The following is a 17005-nucleotide window of genomic DNA, read 5'->3' as shown; positions in this document are numbered from 1 at the left end:
AGTTGGTGGACATTTGTTGTTGCCGGATGCATTTTCCCATGAAAGAATTGCGGTGTGATCATTCCAGTAGAGGCTATGTTTTGAAAATGGAGAGCCGAGTTCCTGAGAGCCGGTCTTGTCTGGTTTGTGTGACATGATGGCTGGCTTGTGACCGACCGCCTCTCCTCTGCTTCCTTCTGAGTGCTGCAGGACCTCTGTCCCTGAGTGCACACAGCAGCCAGGGGGACTGTTGCCTTTGAGTGAGCGGCAGACTGCTCAGTGCTTGCCCGCCAGCCCTTAGTGCTACTGGAAGAAGAGTTCCTCACAAGTCACTCCTGTATTCAAGAGCTGAACAGCAGTGGGCAAGCAGCAGTCACAGGCCAGAGCGACCTTTAGCCACATTGAGCATTGGCTCATTCATCATCCTTCTCTTGCTCTTCCTGTCCCATTGCTTTTTAAAGATGTGACAAAGAAAACACCCCCGCCCATGAAAACTCCTCAGTGGAAAGTGTACATTCTTCCCTCTGGCTGAAGAGTAGCAAAGAACTCTGGTTTTTCTGAAGACCAAATCCTTTTTCTCTCATCGTCCTGCTTCATGACTGTTGTGGGTGTTTTCTGTGGATAAAAATGGGAGTGGTCACTGTTAGTTATTTGGCAGCACTCTTACCCTGGGAGGAAATGTCACGAAACACAACAGAATCCACTAACGAGTTTTATTAAGATAAGAGAAAATGACAGACAAGTGCTCAGGAAGACATGTGCGTGGAGAAGAAGAAGGAGGAAGCCAGCTTATAAAGGCTGGGTGGCGCATGCGTACAAAGGTCCATGTAGCTACTCCAGGCATGTGCGCAGATCACATGGTTGCATTGTGCGCTCTTATGCAACCATGCAAAGCCACGGGGTCCTGGTCACGGGAGACGCCTTGACACCCGGAAATGGCTATTTTGACCTGGAACTGGCTAGGCAGAAGTGTCTAGGTCCGCCGGACGTGCCCAACCGTGGGGGCATGTTGTGAATCTATCAGTCACACCCAGGAGTGACTGGACCTCCCTCTGATCCTTATATCCCTGAGGAGTTAAGTGGCTTTCCTGATGGTATATTTCCTGTGTGTTTATAAGGTTCGGGAAGAGACTGAAATCTACAGAGAGAGTTGGAGTTAGAGTTAAGTGGAAAGCACTCATCTTCAAACACTACGTTGAGAACTTGGGGTATTGCTGCCGTAACTTTAAAGGTTTGCCCTAAGAAATTGCACAGCAGTGTCTCTCAGAGTACACTGTAGTGACTGCCATCAGGTGTCTGGAGCATGCTGATCATAAAATGTGTAGCACACAATTTGTGTCTTGGCACTCTGCCTGATGCAGCACTTGCTCATATGGACCCCAAGCTATGGCCACCCGGTGGGAGGTGCAAGGCTGGGGGTGGGGGTGGGGGTGGCAGGTGTTCTTACGTGCTGCAGGTAGTTAAGGGCCTCCTCAGAGCTCACAGTTTTAATGACTGGCCCCAGCCCCCTTTTGATCTGGATTTCTTAGATTTTTGCATGTAATTGATTAATAAGGTTCAGCCAAGACCCCACAGTGAAAAGCCAGAACTAGGTGTGGAAAAGACAATGTTTTCAGGAAATGGTGACAGTGATTAAATCCACCCTATCAAAGAAGAGTTGAAGAAGGCCTGTGTTTTGTTTTGTTTTGAAACATTTTGTTGAAGAACACCAATCAGCGGTGTAGATTGTGCTTTGGAAGTGTTTGTGGTTCAGAACATGAGCATGGTAGTGTTAGACTTGAGCTACATGAACAGTTTCTCGGCTGGTCATCATAATTGTGGTTGTTTTCTTGTTCCTCTGTGCAGACTGTAAATCCAAATTACACTTTTCCAGGGACCTGCAAACGCAGCCAAGGCTGCAGAGGGTGTTTCCTCAGCCTCCGGGCATGGATTTACCTCTTCTTGCAGTGTCCCTGTGCTTAGTGCCACACCTATATTGTGGCTTTCAAAGCCCTGGATCCTCAGCAGCTTTCTAATTTTAGTTCTTTATCTAGTAATTGTATTAGAGCTGTGGCCTGTTGAGAGCGAACACAGAAAACGCTGCTGCCATGTTAGTGTCTGTGTGTTGTCATCTGTGGGTGCTGGTGAAATGGCTGGTGAAGGAAGCCCCTGGCTGTCAGGTCTTCTGGAAGCATATCAATTGTGGACTCCTTTGGCAATTGCTTGCTAACAACTTTCGGAGAATATGCATGGATTTTAAAGAGCTCTTGGAAAGAGACCGTACTTAGAAGTGGAGTTCTCAAGTAAGGAGCTCTGACCTGCCCTCTAGGGAGCCCATGCTTGTAGAGGATCCCTTCACATGCATTTTTGCCCATTCATGCAGTGGGACTCTTACTATCGCCTACACATGAGCATGTGCACTGTGGGATTAATGCAGTAGCTTTAATGTCTTGGTTGTCATTCCATTGGCGTGGTGACATCTTGTCCCCCTGTAGTCTTAGCCCCTGTGGGAACTGAAGCGGTGTGCAGAAGAATCTTCCGTGAGACTCTGCTGATTCTTTGTTGCTTATATCATCCTTCTCATCTTGGCCAGGATTCTTTTGGCCACACCTTCAGAAAACCCCATGAACTTGATTCAACCAGAGGACAACTGTTGGTTCTCTATGATATAAAATTGCCAGTGGTGCCTACCAGGGTTCCAGGTACCTCCAATATGATGTGGTTCCGAGGGTCAACTCTGGACCTCCGCTCCAGTGTCCCCCCTCTTGGCTCTTTTGTATTAGTCGTCTGCTCTTAAGTCACCAGTGTTCTCAGACTCCCGACTTAAAGAAACATACACTTGTCACATCCATTTCTGTGGCTCGGGAGTCCGGGCATGGCTCATCGGGGTGTCTGCTTAGACTGTTCCACGGAGCTGTAACAAAGGTGACAGTCAGTCCTGGTCTCATCTGGAGGCTTGATTCAAGTTGGATTGGCTTCCTGTCCTTATGGCTGTTAGAAGAATTTGCCCCATCATGGATCACTGGACTAAACCTCGCTGTCAGTAGGAAGCAACTTCTAGTTTTCTGTCTCTAGAATGGGTCCTAGTATATCAACTCCCTCCAAAAAGGAATCTGCTAGTGGGTGGACACTGTAGTCTTAGGGAACATAATTATGAAAGTGGCAAGCTTTCTTTTATTGGTTTACCAACAAGTCATGGGTCTCATTCATGGGCAGAGTGAAGGTTTTATCGAGGGCTGAGGACCAGGAACCCTCATGCATAGAGTGAAGGAATGAGGGCCAGGAATAAGGGACATCTTAGAGTCAGCCTTCCTCACCTTCACTCTCAGAAGAGCTCTCTCTGTAGCGGCAGAGGAGACCATCAACTCTCGTCCTGCACCTTCACAAGACCGTCAGTTCCAGAAAATAGAGCTCTGGCATCCACTCTGGCCCTCTTAACCCCAGAAGGACTGACGAGAAGAGTACTAGGTTGTTTCTACTACTGTTAAAAAGAAAGAAAAACTAAAAAACCAGGGTGGCAAAACCTATAGAACTGACTGACACTTGAGGCTGTTGAGCACTGGTCCATTAGGCCAATCTCATTACTAGATTCTTAGCATTGTGTATAAAGCATAGCCGTCAGAGGGGCCAGATGTAGGTCATATGCCTGTGCTCTAGCTACCAAGAAGAGAGGCAAGAGACTCTGTATGCATCGTGCCCTCAGTGGGTGGGGTTGCTTCTTTGATTGACACCACTCTGATTTGAGCCCATACAGGGGGTTATGCTCCCCCCCCACCTTTGGTAGATGCCCAGTGTGGCAGGCTGCATTGCAGAAGCAGGTTCTGCTCTAATGGACAGTTTTCAGAACCTCATAGCTGATTGTCCTATACTCTTGTTTGCTGTGAACAGATGGATCAATAAAGCTTTCAGGAAGCACAGTGTGATGTTGATGGTATGCCTAGGTCTCTGAGTCACGTAGTAGGTAGGACACTTCAATTTTTATTGTCAAAGGTTTTATTCATTCTGGATATAACTATAAGCTGAGTTTGTTTATTACTGAACTTTTAGGCTAACCAGTTTGCTTTTCAGCCTTTTGTTGAATATGTGTATCCAGGGGTGTAGCTAGAGTTTTCCTGCCTGGCCCACAGTCAGGACAAATCTCTCTCACATGCCAGTCCCACAGCCGCTCAGACCCAACCAAGTAAACAGAGAGACTTATATTGCTTACAAACTGTATGGCCGTGGCAGGCTTCTTGCTAACTGTTCTTATATCTTAAATTAATCCATTTCTATAAATCTATACCTTGCCACATGGCTTGTGGCTTACCGGCATCTTCACATGCTGCTTGTCATGGCGGCAGCTGGCAGTGTCTCTGACTCAGCCTTCCACTTCCCAGAATTCTCCTCTCTCCTTGTTCTGCCTATACTTCCTGCCTAGCCACTGGCCAATCAATGTTTTATTTATACAGAACAATATCCACAGCACAGGGGTTTCCCAAACTACCCACTGTCATTGTCTTGTCCCGTGTGACTTATGCATAGATGGGTGAACTGACTTATGTTTTCCTTGAGATTTATTTGTTTTATGTGGATGAGTGTTTGCCTGCATGTTTACATGTTTGTACCACATGTATGTAGTGCCCACGGAGATCAGAAGAGGACATTGGAGGTCCTGGGACTGAAGCTGGTTGTGAGCCACTGTGTAAGTGCTAGAAGCTGAGCCTGAGTCTCTGCAAAAGCAAAAGTTCCCTTAACCACAGAGCCATCTGTCTGGCCTCTTACGGGGTTTTTATAAGCCCACGAACTTGTAAATCTTTTGAAGTCAATTCATGTTTCCTTACTTGCATTTGCCAAGTTGTACCTACTCTCCTGTAACAACACAACACATTTGGTAAAACCAACTTAGCTGGAGGAGACACAGGTGGCATTTCTGTGTGGTAATTTATGAACTGCAGAGTCTTGCCCACCCTTAAAATATTTTCTTTACTGGTCTAATAAATCGTTGATACCTAGCCATAGGATTTAGAATTGGGGGTTAAGGTAGCAATCTTTAATACACTAGAATCACCCAGGGGAGTAAAAACAACACCAAAAATTACAAACAAAACAATATCAAGGCCCAAGTAACTTTGGAAACTTCTTCATGAGATTCATATGTGCAGCCAGGGCTAAGAATCAACAGATCAGGATGTGGACTTGGGAAAGGGAGCCTATTCCACATGTCACCATGTGTACCGTGGAAATGCAGACATCATTGCCACAACCTCACTGTTGAATCTGTCTGTGTTGCCCCTTTGTCTTGAACTCCCAGTAATAGATGTCAGCCTCTTCCTGCAGCTGTAGCAAACACAGGTACCAAAGGGCCAGTCATTGCTAGTTCTGAAAATACCTTCAAAGGGCTGAGCTCATGAGAACATTATGTTTACTTCATCACAGTAGCAAATTCGAAGATCAGGCTATAAACAATCTTAACTCCTCTTTCATTTTTTATTTATTTTCTGGAGGTGATGGGAAAATACTCAGGCATGTGGGCTCCAGAAGTGTTTCTGTCTGTAGTGTTAGCAGATGGCAGAACATTTTCACGTGCCAAATCGAATTTACTCTACCAGAATACGGTATGGAAGTGATCATAGCCTCTTTCAAACATTCCCATTCCCCATGTGCATTTCAGTTGTAGGGGGAAGTTTTCTGTCTATCAGTTCAATATGTTGTAGCTTTACTCGGAATCCTAGGAATTTGTGCACAGTAAATTCACATGAGAAATGCTTTGAAAAGAAAATTTTGTGAGGTCTCATGATCAAAGGTCATCAATGAAATAAACATTTAATAAGCCCATATTTTCCATTGGGATGGGTGGTTTTGAAAATGTATAGGGTTGTTTTTAGTTGTCATAATAATTAGTAGGGGAGGTATTGGCATTTGTTGTAGTGGGGCCAAAGGTACTACCCGTCTTACAGCTTGTAGGATAGCCCCCTACAAGAATGGTCCCATGTGTGTGCATGCATGTGCACACTTATATCCCCACACATATGTTCTGTTGAGGGACTTGTACAGGTGAAAAACCGATTTATGATTACTTGAGCCAAAACCTTAATTGTGCTTTTAATGTAAATACGGAGAACATTTTGGGCATAGATTAGATATATAATGACTTTTCCATGAGAATTGTAAACTGAATTTTAAATATAAATTGGATAAAAAGGGTACTTTGCTCTCTTTGGTTTCAAGAGTTATTTACTCTCATATGAAGTCATGTCACCATTGAAACTAACATGTGATGCTAGAGTCACAGAAAACCCTGCTGGAAAACAACCTGTGTTTGTCATTCCCACTTTCATTTAGGTTCCAAAAATAGGTGAAAGAGAAGGCTTGCTCTATGTGTCTCCTGGTAGTCCTCTACTGGAGCATTTATAATTCATATCGATTATCATGTTACTTTTTATTTTTTCTTAGTTTTACAGGGAGAGTGTTAACATTGAGTTGTGATCGTGAGTGTATAACTGAACATGAAAAAGTATATGCATGTGGAGTGTTATTTATAAATTTCATCTTAAGAAAATAAGGGACCATTTCTAGATATTTGGGTTATAGGGAGCATTGACTGTAGCCGTGTTGTACAGTGTTTCAGCTGCAGGGCGATGACAGACAGATTGACAGCACAGGAAACCCCAGAGTCTCTCAAGAGCACAGAGGACACTGCAGGCTCAGGACTTTGTGGGGTTAGCTGGGCAGGATGAGAGGCAAAGGGAAGCGAGCCTGCCAGGTCCTGAGTTATGAGAGTGTAGGCTTGAGCTTGGGCCAGTGAAGGGCTGGGGACTGGCAAGAGAAGGCTGGAGAAGATAAACACACAACAAGGGTCTCCAAACCTTGACTCATTCTACTCTAGCTACGCCAAGGAGCTACCACAGGCTTGGGAGATGAGTATTGGTTTGCATCATAGGCAGCCATGTTTGTCACTCTGTAGTTTGTGCATCCCGAGCCAAGGGGAGCTTGAATCAGTCCAGTGAGAGAGCAAGGCAAGGTTGTATGGACTCTGGAAATGTCAGAGGAGGCCACATAAGATGCCTGCTACAGGTCCTGAGCTCACTGTCAGTTTACTGCTTTGCCCCAGAATGAAGCAGGGTGAGTGTGTGTGTGTGGGGGGGTCTGTCTGTCTGTCTGTCTGTCCTGTCTGCCTGCCTGTCTGTCTGTCTGTCTACCTGCCCGCCTGCCTGCCTGTCACCGGCAGATGGCAAGTTTGTTAACAAGCGGGGTCTTCTCAGCATCAGACATGAAGATGAGGGAGAGAAATCAAGGATGTGTCTGGCCAGGGGAGGTGTCTAGATAGGATAGAACTGAAGGCTAGTTTGCAGAATTCACTGATATTTAACTCCTGTTAGAGATTGGTTTATTTTGCACACAGTTTCACTTGTTTGCCAAAACTTTCCATTTTGCTTTGAAGGAGATTGGGAAACAACACAGATTCTAAAGATATCAGTAAGAGTACAAATCGAGACATTATGGTTTTGATTTAGAGCATTGTTTAGAAATGGAGGAAGGTGTTCTTAGAACCTATCCTGACAACAGAAGTATCTGAAAGATTTATCTACCACATTAATGAGAGTCACTTCTTAAACAGAGAGCCTTGCTCAGCTTCTCCTGCCTTTTCATCTCTTGAAATAACACAACTACCAAAATACTATCATAAAACATCTGAAAAACAGGGCAAAGTCACCAGCCCCCATTGTATTACTGTTTTTATGTATTTCCTTAAAGTCTTATTTTTATATATGTGTTTATGTATATATATATATATACATATACATATATATGATATGTTTTATAGTGTTACATGGTGTGCTTAAAAACACAATGGTACACAGATATTCTAAGAGTGGAATAAAATGGAACTGGGAGCAATATTTTGAATCATGAATTTCCAATTCACCAACCAGCATCCTGCTATATTATGGAGACCCACAGAGGTTTCCTAGTGAGAACTTACTCAGGGTTCAAGAATCTGAGCTTGCTTTATCCAGCAGGGCTGTATAAGGGGATGATTTGACCACGGGCGTGGTTACCAGGTGTTTGGAAGGGTCTACACTTGGCTGTGCAATGTGCTTTGATCTAGCAAGGGAGGGGTGTCTTTTGCCCTGCCCCTTGACATTGTTATAAAAAGCCCCTTTGAATAAACAGAAAAGGCCATTGGGTATTGACCCAGGTCTTCCCAAAGCTATCCTGTGTTTCTGTCTTTCTCCTTTTCACTATCTATCTAATACTTTCTTATCCCTCTCTCCTCCTCATGAGAACCCTTGAAAAGGTGGGAGCTGGCCCTTTATACTAAATACTGGACATCTGTGTTTAATTGTCTCCCAGGCATCTCAATGAACATTTTACAGTGGTCCCGCATCCTTCCATTTGCTTTTTCTAGTCTCCCCTATCTTTGTTAGTGGGTCCATCATTCAATTATCGCACAACTCAGAAGCCTAGCTATCTCCTTTTCCACACTTTCAAGTGCTTTCACTCTACCTCCAAAGCAGGACTGTAACACAAATGCTAAACAATCTTATTAATAGAAAACCCGGGGCCAGATATTGAGGTAAAAGCTGAAAGATAGAGAAGCAGAGCAAGTCAGACACGTTTTTACCTCTATGAAATCCTAAGCCTCAAGAGTATGAGTTTCTGTTTCCTCACGTCTTATATACCTTTCTCTACCCTGACATCACTTCCTGGGCTTAAAGGCTTGTGTGCTTCCCAGTACTGGGATTAAAGGTGTGTGCCACCTCTGCCTGGCTCTGTTTCCAGTGTGGCCTTGAACTCAAGAGATCCAGAAGGATCTCTGCCTCCCAAGTAATAGAATTAAGGGTGTGTGCCACCACTGCCTGGCCCCTATGTCTAATCTAGTGGCTGACTCTGTCCTCTGATCCCCAGATAAGTTTTATTGGGGTACACAATATATCCCCACACAGGACCAAAATCAACTTGAGAAAAGGATTTATCTGACTTACATATCCTGAGTCACAGTCCACTGAGGGAAGCCAAGGCAGGAACTCAAACTGGGCTAGAACCTGTAGGCAGGAGCTGATGCAGCAGCCATAGAGGGGTGCTGCTTACTAGCTTGCTCCTCGTGCCTTGCTCAGTCTGCTTTCTTCTAGAACCCAGGACCACCAGCCCGTTGTGGGTGGTACCACATCAACCACTAATTAAGAAAATGCCCTACAGGCTTCCCTATAGCCCATTCTTAGGGAAGCATTTGTTTAAAAACTCACCAGTATACTACCTCTGAGGGTGCCAGCTCCAAATCCTACAGTCACTTTAAATGACACTTGAGGAATCACCCCACACCACTCCATGGAAAGTAAACTGCTTTATTACACTTACAACTTATGGTTTCTGTGTCTCTCTGCCTTCCTGCCCTTCCATTTGTCTTCCTATCTGCCTCAGTAGATTATAAGCTTCAGGAAACAGGGACCGTTATCTTCTTTATATGGTAATCAGTCAATAAATATTTGAGTAAATGAATCATTTCTTTTCTTTTCTTTTCTTTTCTTTTCTTTTCTTTTCTTTTCTTTTCTTTTCTTTTCTTTTTTTGAATCATTTCTTAATGACCCAGCTTAAGAAATCCTGTTCCTGGTGTAGGCAGGTGGAATTGACAGCCAGGAAGTTGTCAAGTGTCATCTATCCTCTTGGAAAGGTTTCTCTACCTTTGCAGGACCCCCATTTTCATTATTATTATTATTATTACTATTATTTAGTCAACATACTAAAGGTTTATTATGATGGTTTTGTACACATATATTGTGTTAGGGTTTCTGTTGCTGTGAAGAGACACCTTGACCACAAGTCTTTAAAAGAAAACATTTAATTGGGGCTGGTTTGCAGGTTCAGAGGTTCAGTCCATTATCATCATGGCAGGGAGCATGACACTCAGGCAGACATGGTCCTGGAGAAGGAACCGAGAGCTCTCTGTATCTGAATCTGCAGGCAGCAGGAAGAGACAGACACTGGGCCTGGCTTGAGCTTCTAAAACCTCAAAGCCTCCCCCCAGCGATGCACTTCCTCCAACAAGGCCATACCTCCCAATAGTGCCACTTCCTAGTGAACAAGCATTCAAATATATGAGTCTCTAGGGGCCATTCCTATACAAACTACAATATGTTAAAAGACTTTACTCATTTTAACTTCATTTTTCCTTTCATCCCCTCCATGCTCTACCCCCTCAAGTAGTCTCCCCTCTGCTTTCCCTAATTTCTGTGCAGATATCATTTGATATGCCCTCAAGCAGAAGTCCTTAGTAGTAGTCTGTTGCCAGTCCCATGTCCGCAGTTGGCATCGTGTTAAAAAAAAAAATTAGCACAGGTCTATAGCTCCTGCCTTTGGAGAGTATCAAAAAGGAGCTACTGTACCTGTGATGCCAAAGGGGGTGGGGAGGCATGGTAAAGCTATTTACAGATGAAGTCTTTCCCACATTCCGTGGCCAAAATTGCATGCTGGTTAAGTGGTCAGGGAACAGCACATCAAGAACAAAAAACAGGCCATTTAGGGACAGTTCATCTGGGGAAGAAACAGTAAAATATTCTCCTGTGGCATTAATATTCAGAACTGTCAGAAATGCTCACTCTGTCTCATACCTGCACTGCTAACTCCAGACCATTTATTCAGTTCCCCAAGCCCCAGAGCTTCTGATCGGCTCAGTCCCCAACTGGTGTTAATAGCTTTTACAGGAGGAAATTATGGCAAGTGCTTAGGCCCCTTCCCTTACATCTTCTCTTATCTTGTTCAGCGCTGTGTGTCTAGCAGCCCCTGTCCTTGATGAGGTCATCGGCTCTGCTCACACTGTGAGATGCTGTCTGTAGTAATACAGTGTCTGCTTTCTGAGCCGTGCTGGAGAGGACAGTCATCAACTGTGGCGAGCATTTGCCGTGGAGCAGAGGAGGACCTTTAGAGCTTGACAGCTTTCAATTACAGCTCCAGCTTTTGATACTTGAACAGTGGCACATGAGAATAGGAGTGCTTTTACATAACAATGTAGCTCTCCCTTACAAATGTCCTCTTAAAAGATGACAGTCAGTTCATGGTGACTCCCTCTATAGGAAAGAACATGTTGGTCTTAATATCTGCATATCATTTACATAACTGAAATCTGTAGTATCTCAATCTTAATTTTGCTCAGAAGTTGCCTTTCCACCATCATTATTCTAGTAAGTCCTATGTGGTGCCATTGATTGTAACTTTTTGTCTTTATTTTGTGTTTTTTCCCCCTTACATACCCATGTAAATAGGTGTCAACAAGTAAACAGCAGCTCCATATCTCAAAAAAAGATCATGGCTGGGAATTTTTTTTTTAACTATAGACACACATGAGAGGGTCATCTATCAAAATGCATAGCAAATTATAAACCAGATGTGAAACTAGAATGGTGGTGGTGTTGTGACCACTTGTCCAGGGTAAAGAGAAGACCTTAAAAGCTGGGAGAAAAGACAGGTCATACATGGAGAAGGTGGCTGCCTCCATTTAGTATCGGCAGCAGTAGAATAAAGACCTTTTAGGACACCCAGACACTAAGAAGACTCATTTTCATTTTCAAACAATAGCTGAACCTTTTAGGACACCCAGACACTAAGAGGATTCGTTTTTCGTTTTCAAACAACAGCTGAAAGAATTGCTAAAAGTTACATTTTAGCAAGAAGGAAAGAACACAGAAATGAACAAGACAAAGAATTTGGACAATTAATAAACTCAAATACTTTGCATAAATGGCTGACTTTTGCAGTAATTTGATTACTTTAAAAAAGTTTGTTTTTGTCATTTTGGTTTTATGTTTATTTTTTAGACAAGGTCTCACTTTGTAACCTAGGATGGTGTGAGACTCACTGTGTGTAGCCCAGGCTAGCCTGGAACTCATGGCCATCCTCCTGTGTCTGGCTCCCAAATTTTGAGATTACAGATATTAGACAGTGTTTTCTCAGTGTATTGTACAACTACCTGGGCATGAAGCTAGTCTCTGAGATGCTTCCGCTTGTAATCAATCACTTCCACTCCAGGTCGTTGATGTCAATTTCCATGTATAGCTGAAAACAAATAGCTAACCTTGAGATCAAAGTTTCTGTTGGCATTTACAATTATAGTCATTGTGATAGTTTGTACTGGCTGGCACACTGACAGGATCTCAGCTCATCTAGAAGATAAGCTCTGGACACTCCTGTGAGGGACTCTTTAGATTCAGTTAGCCTTTGGGAATACTTGTGAGAGATTGTCTAGATCAGGTTAGTTTAGGTAGGAAGACCCTCGTTAACTGGGCTGGGGTCTTGAAATTAATAAAACAGAAGGGAGCTGAGCACCAGAGTTCATGACTGTCTGCTCTTGACTGTGGATACATCGGAACCAACTGCTTCAGGCTGTCACTGTGATTTCTGGAGCCATGATGGACTGTACCCTTAAAACTAAGGCAAAGTCAGTCCTTCCATTTTAAGGGATTTTTGTCTGGTATTTTACCACAGTGGTAGGAAAAGTAACTAATATGGAAACTGATATGGATAAGTGGATCCCTTGCTGTGAATAAGCCCAGGCCTTTGGAACTTGTTTGAAGGACTGTGGAAGATTTGGGATTTGGGCTTAGAAAAGCCTTAGGTACTGTAAACAGATCTTAAAATGGACCATTTTGGTGAGCACTTGAAATACAAGGATGTTGAAGAGAAATGTGTGCAGTGGAGACCCAGCCCAGGAGATTTCGGAGTGGAACAAGGATGCTGTTTGGGACTGGCTTGAGGCCATTTGTGTGGTATTCTGGTAGTGTTCTTCCCGTGTTCTGAGAACACAGCAGTAATGGGGATGTGTGCCCTATGCCGCTGTATATTGGAAGTGTGACACTGGTTTTTACTTTATGGAGGCTCCCAGACGAGAGATTGCCTGGAGTTTCAGTGAATCGAAAGACTATCCCGTAGTATTAAATGGCCATGATCTAAGGGGACAAGAGGAGGACAGTTATGATTTAAAAGTAAACACATTTGAGTGTCAAGTTGACAAGAGGCAGAATGATGATGGGTTAATATTGATGATCAACGTCACCGGGTCTAGACTCAGCCAGGAGACAAGCCTGCTTGTGAAGGATTATCTCGGTTAGGTTAATTGAGGTAGGAAGACCCACCTTAACCATCCTACTCATGACTGTGGATACAGTGTGACCAGTCACCTCAAGGTCCTGCGGTCATGACTGGCCATTTCCTTAAGGTGTGAGCAGAAATAAAGCCTTCCTTAAGTTGCTTTGGTCAGGTGTTTTGTCTCAGCGCTGAGGACAGTTACTAAGACCGTTGTACACTTCGTGTTTTCAAAGAGGTCCATTAGAAAGTTGTCCTGTCTTCCCCCCATAGTCCAAGGCTTCCTTCTGTTCTGAAAGGTAACCTCCCAGCTCAATGTCATACTCAGGACACCTGAATCTTAAAGAGAGGCGTTCTAGGGAATGGTTACCAACTCCCAGGAAGAGTCACAGCACTCTTCAAACAAGCTATATTCCTTTTTCTGTGGGAAGCTCCCCCTTTGTGTGTGGTATGAGATACCAGTTCTGATTAAGATCATATCTTTTCTTTTTATTTTAAAAATGAACACTTCCTTCACGCATAAATGAAGTAATAACATTAGCCGATTTTCTTGTGACCGGAGCTTTGTGCCACTGCTCAGGGTCGGTGGAGGATGTGGTGTGTCCACTTTGCTATTTTAATTAGATCAGAGCAATTAGCTTAGAACTCAAGCTTCTGAAAACCCATTATAAAGATAAGGAATTCATTTGACTGTATTATGCTCCAAACTGTAAATGAGATTTAAGATTAATTGTCTAATAGGTTGATTTTAAATTGAAACTTCCTTCCATTTTACATCTATCTGATTCACCATGAAGCTTGGTTTGAAAGGTTTCAAAATTACAATTCCTTAAAAATAAAGTTCTTTTTAGTTAAATTGAAGTCAATTTCTTTTTAAATCAAAGCATTTTGTTCCTTTAAACTACTGCTTGCTCACTTCTAACTAGGTGGAGTTATGTGTGTGTTGTTGTTGTCGATGATGGTTAAATAGAGAATAACATGAACGAGGGTAGGGGGGACCCTAACAAAAAGCCCAGTTCCTACTGTCCTTCCCACAACATGGAAAACACTGAAACAATCCTGTTTTTTTTCTTTTTCGAGACAAGTTTTCTCTGTGAATTTTTGGAGCTTGTTCTGGAACTCACTCTGTAGACCAGGCTGGCCTCCAACTCACGGAGATCCGCCCGCCCCTACCTCCCAAGTGCTGGGATTAAAGGCGTGTGCCACCACTGCCGACTTCAATCCCATATTTTTATTGTCAGGTTATAAATCCCATAAGGCAGATTATTGATGAAAATGATAGTCCTCCTGTCCAGTGCGTGTCGCTGGGCATTTGCTACAGTGAGGGAGAAGGAACAGCCCAAGGGTAGGCAGTGGAGGAGGGACTCCATGGCTTCTGACAGAGGTGCAGTCAAGCTTGGATTGCAGGTCACAGAGAGTGTTTGGATGTGTGGAGATGAGTGTGGTGGGTCTTGGGGCTAAAGAGAAGAGATGAACAAGGCAGGAACTGGAGGCAAGCCCATGCTTGGAATTCTGTAAGAAATCTAGTAGATGTCAGAGGAAGGCAATAACATGGCTTGCACTCTGGCTACATACTGCTTGTGGGAGTCATTGGAGAGGAAGTTCCAGGCAGCATATTAGCTGATTTTCTTTTGCTTATTCAACATGTATGCATCTGGTGCTCACTGTGTACCCAGTGCTGGATTTTTCCACATAGTTTAGTTGGGAACCCATAAGGACAGGCATCGTTACGGTGGGAAGGGGCACAGAAGCTGCCCTGGGTGTGACAAACCTCACAAGCTGGAGCTCACCAACTGTGTGGAAGTGAGACCTGAGAAAACACCAGTTTAGTGTGAAGGGGTATGTGCGCACTCCTGTGTTCAGATGGTGCCGGTCAGCTGACAATCCATCAGGTATCTGACAGGAGAAACTCAGCCATCTTGGTGGTAAAATGTACAGCTCAATAAATCCCGAGTAATCCTTGAACTTGGACTGAGTGAACTCCACAGACATAGTCCCCAGCCCACAACCAACCAAAAAGTACCATAGGCCTCTAGAAATACTACTAGAAATACTGTCTTGATAGACGTGTGCATCTGAAAATCTATTTTATAAGTGATTGCTGTACTTCCATGGTACCTCCATGAGAGTAGAGCCGTTCAATGCCCAACCTGTCTTCCAAGCTTGAAGTCTTCGAACTGTTGTTTTTGCTGAGTGGCAAAAAGACCTTTATGAAAACAAATGGAGGAAGCAGTTTCGGTGGCTGATTGCTCTGCTAGTCAGTCATGCATAAACACACAGCTGTCTGCTGTGCTGGGAACATGGATAGACGCTGTCCCTCACAATAGCTGGGCAGTCCAGACTTAATTCTGAGCAGAGAAAACTGATTTCATTGATATTTTGTGATGATAAGAGAGAGGTTCAGGGAAGAACTGGAAGTAATTTAGTGGCTTGTCTTGACAGAAGACGTCCATTGTGGAGAAACAAACAGATTTGGTTCAGTTAAGGAAGGGTTATGCATTTTAAATACGTGGACGTTTATTATTCATTGTCCTGTTCTTCATTGTTGTTTTCGTTTTGTTTTGTTTTGTTTTTTAAGGTAGGAAATGTTGTTCTTTGGACTGAGTTAAATGCTGCTCAGCATAAAAGACTCAGCGTGGAACAAAGCTTGCAGACTGTGACTAATTGGCACAGCCTGGGCTATTGAGAAGACAGAATGTCTCTAATCAGCAATGGAACAAACACTCACTAAGGGTCTCCTTCCCTTTTAGGACTTCCTTCGCTGGGCATCTGGCCGGCATCCTTGTTGGACTGATGTACACTCAGGGGCCTCTGAAGAAAGTCATGGAGACATGTGCAGGTACAGAACAAGGCGCCTGGCCTGGCAGCAGTTAGAAGTTCACCCTTCATTTTTGTGTGCACAGAAGCAGCCCCAAGATTCCTTGTGGGTCACTTTGGAAATCTCCTGATGTACTCAGATTTCTCTTTAAACCGAGAGCTAACAAGACAACCATCACAGGTCCTCCTCACACTCTTCCGCAAAGGAGAATACCAACCCAAATCTCAATTCTGGGCTGTTCTTAAGGAACGAATGCTGCTATAGACTTTTACCCTCACCCGTAATGCGTTCACAGAAAACAGCAATTTTCCTCCAAACGTGAGTTTACAATAATGTATTTTTCTGTAACATTTCTTGAATTAATAGACATGCCTGGCAAGGTTACAGAAGGAAACCAAGGCTAGACTGGAGGACAGGGCCAGTAATTTGAAGAGTAGAGAATGACCACCAGGTCCTTGGTGGGCAAGACAATACATTCATGGGAAGCCAAGCCATGTAATCTATCTCTTGAGGTTTGGTTCCTGCTTTTTATTTTCTTTGCTATTTTTTCCTTCGCTTTTCCCCTCCTCTAAATTGATGTTCAATGAAAATGTTTTATTTAGTAGTGAATGCATTTAGACCCTTTAATATAAAATACTGTACTGATTTTGACTTGTAAGGCAACAATTTTGCAAACACTTGTTTTATAGACCATGTGCATTCTAATATTTCATCTTTTATTCATGGGAACTCTTCTGAGACTATTTTACCTTTTCTTGAACCATAAATAATTTGTTTTCACAGTTCGCACCGATGACTGTTGTTCTTGGGAACCATATAATATTCATGGCGTTTGAAAGCTTTCTGAGCCCTGCTTACTGGCAGGTTGTGTTCACTTCGGGGTGATTTTTACAGGCTGTGCTGCATCTATACAGATCGCCATTTCTGCGCATTTGCCTGTTACCATAGCTTGTGTGTGCCCGGAGGAGGCAACGGGAACCACCTCTGCTAACAGCGCCCGGCTCTATCACATTCCCAGCTCAGTAGGACAGTGCCTCTTTGGTCATGAATACTGATAAAGGGGGAGAGTGCATTTTCTTGATCCACTTTTCTGGGTCTTAAGATTTAGTGGTTCTTAAGGCTCTCTGCGGACAAACTAAAAAATTGAGACATATGATTGGTTTAATTTTTAAA

The 17005-nt window shown here is 43.6% G+C and overlaps 1 protein-coding gene across 1 annotated transcript in view; it reads left to right on the top strand.

Moving 5' to 3' along the window:
* Rhbdd1 (rhomboid domain containing 1) overlaps positions 1-17005 on the top strand; it is a 122932-nt gene that overhangs the window by 40082 nt on the left and 65845 nt on the right. The window contains exon 4 of the mRNA XM_059278887.1: positions 15765-15853. Within this exon, the coding sequence (XP_059134870.1) occupies positions 15765-15853 (89 nt within the window). The remainder of the gene's footprint in view (positions 1-15764; positions 15854-17005) is intronic.

This window comes from Peromyscus eremicus, chromosome 13, assembly GCF_949786415.1.
Source record: "Peromyscus eremicus chromosome 13, PerEre_H2_v1, whole genome shotgun sequence".
NCBI lineage: Eukaryota > Metazoa > Chordata > Mammalia > Rodentia > Cricetidae > Peromyscus > Peromyscus eremicus.
The sequence above is the reverse complement of the archived record's forward strand: the minus strand, read 5'-3'. Positions and strand labels throughout refer to the sequence as shown.